Below are 1065 nucleotides of genomic sequence, written 5' to 3' on the forward strand. Positions count from 1 at the left end.
CTGCTGGGGGCTCAGCTCCGGCAGCCCCAGGCCGTAGCTGGCCAGCAGGGAGGCCAGTCTCTTCAGGGCAGCGTCTGCAAAGAGGACGCGGCATCAGGTCGAATGCCCTGCATCCGCACAGGGACCATGGGATGGGGACGCAGCAGCCGGGGCAGGTGGGGTTGGGGGCATATGCTGGCCACAGGCATGAAGCCAAAGAGGAGGGAGAGTCTGAGCCACGAGGAATGTGGCTGTGGGGACAGGATGGGGATGAGGGCTGGTGCCTGGCTGGGGGACACGGTACCTGTCGGTGCAGGGGGTGGCTGGGCAGCCAGGGGCACTGGTTGCTCCCTCTCCTCCGTGTCCCTGTAGTCACTGGGGAGCCGCAAGCTGTGCTGGAGCTTGGTGCCAGCAGGGTCTGGGCGGCCGGCTTTCTCTCTGGGCAGGGAGAGCATGCCCAAGTCCTGGAAGAGATGCCCCCCATCCGTTCCTGGCTGCTTGCCATAGGAGGGCACAGGGCCGGCCCCAAAAAGGGCCTGGGCAGGGACCCGGCCCAGCAGAGAGGAGGTCTCGGGGCTCTGCCTGGCTGTGCCACTGGGGAGCTGGTGAGCGCCATCCTGGTAGCCAAACTGCAACCAAAACACAGAGCGGCCACGGTCAAACCTCACAGGGCCCCTGCCACCCCACGGCAGGGCACCCCAGAGCCAGGGGGCCACCCCAGCACAGACAGAAGGAGGGTGCTGGGAGTGCAGCAGCCCCCTGCCCATCTCTACCTTTCTGCCCACGAAAGGGGGGGCTCGCCCCCATCGCTTACCTTGTGGTAGGAGTAGGGGTTGAGCAGAGCCTCCTCATAGCCCAGCTGGGGAGGAGGGGACAGCAGGAGGTGCTCCAGGTACCGCTGCACCAGGGGGGAGGGCAGCAGCAGTTGGGTCTGCCCCAGATGCTGAGGGGCTGGCAGGCTGGAGTCTGCGGGGAGCGGGGCTCGGCGGGGGGAGCTGCGGAGGGGCAGGAACCTCGGAGACAAACAGCGCTGGGGTGACTCACCTGGTAAGGGGGAGGTGTCCCCACCCCAACCCCCTTTGGGGG

General features: G+C 67.3%; 1 protein-coding gene across 1 annotated transcript in view; it reads right to left on the reverse strand.

Moving 5' to 3' along the window:
- DNPEP (aspartyl aminopeptidase) overlaps positions 1-1065 on the reverse strand; it is a 21397-nt gene that overhangs the window by 9110 nt on the left and 11222 nt on the right. The window contains exons 12-14 of the mRNA XM_009328252.1: positions 794-877; positions 284-608; positions 5-74 (exon numbers count right to left, since the gene is read on the reverse strand). Of these exons, the coding sequence (XP_009326527.1) occupies positions 5-74; positions 284-608; positions 794-877 (479 nt within the window). The remainder of the gene's footprint in view (positions 1-4; positions 75-283; positions 609-793; positions 878-1065) is intronic.

Source organism: Pygoscelis adeliae, unplaced genomic scaffold (assembly GCF_000699105.1).
Source record: "Pygoscelis adeliae isolate BGI_AS28 unplaced genomic scaffold, ASM69910v1 Scaffold577, whole genome shotgun sequence".
NCBI classification, from domain to species: Eukaryota; Metazoa; Chordata; class Aves; order Sphenisciformes; family Spheniscidae; genus Pygoscelis; species Pygoscelis adeliae.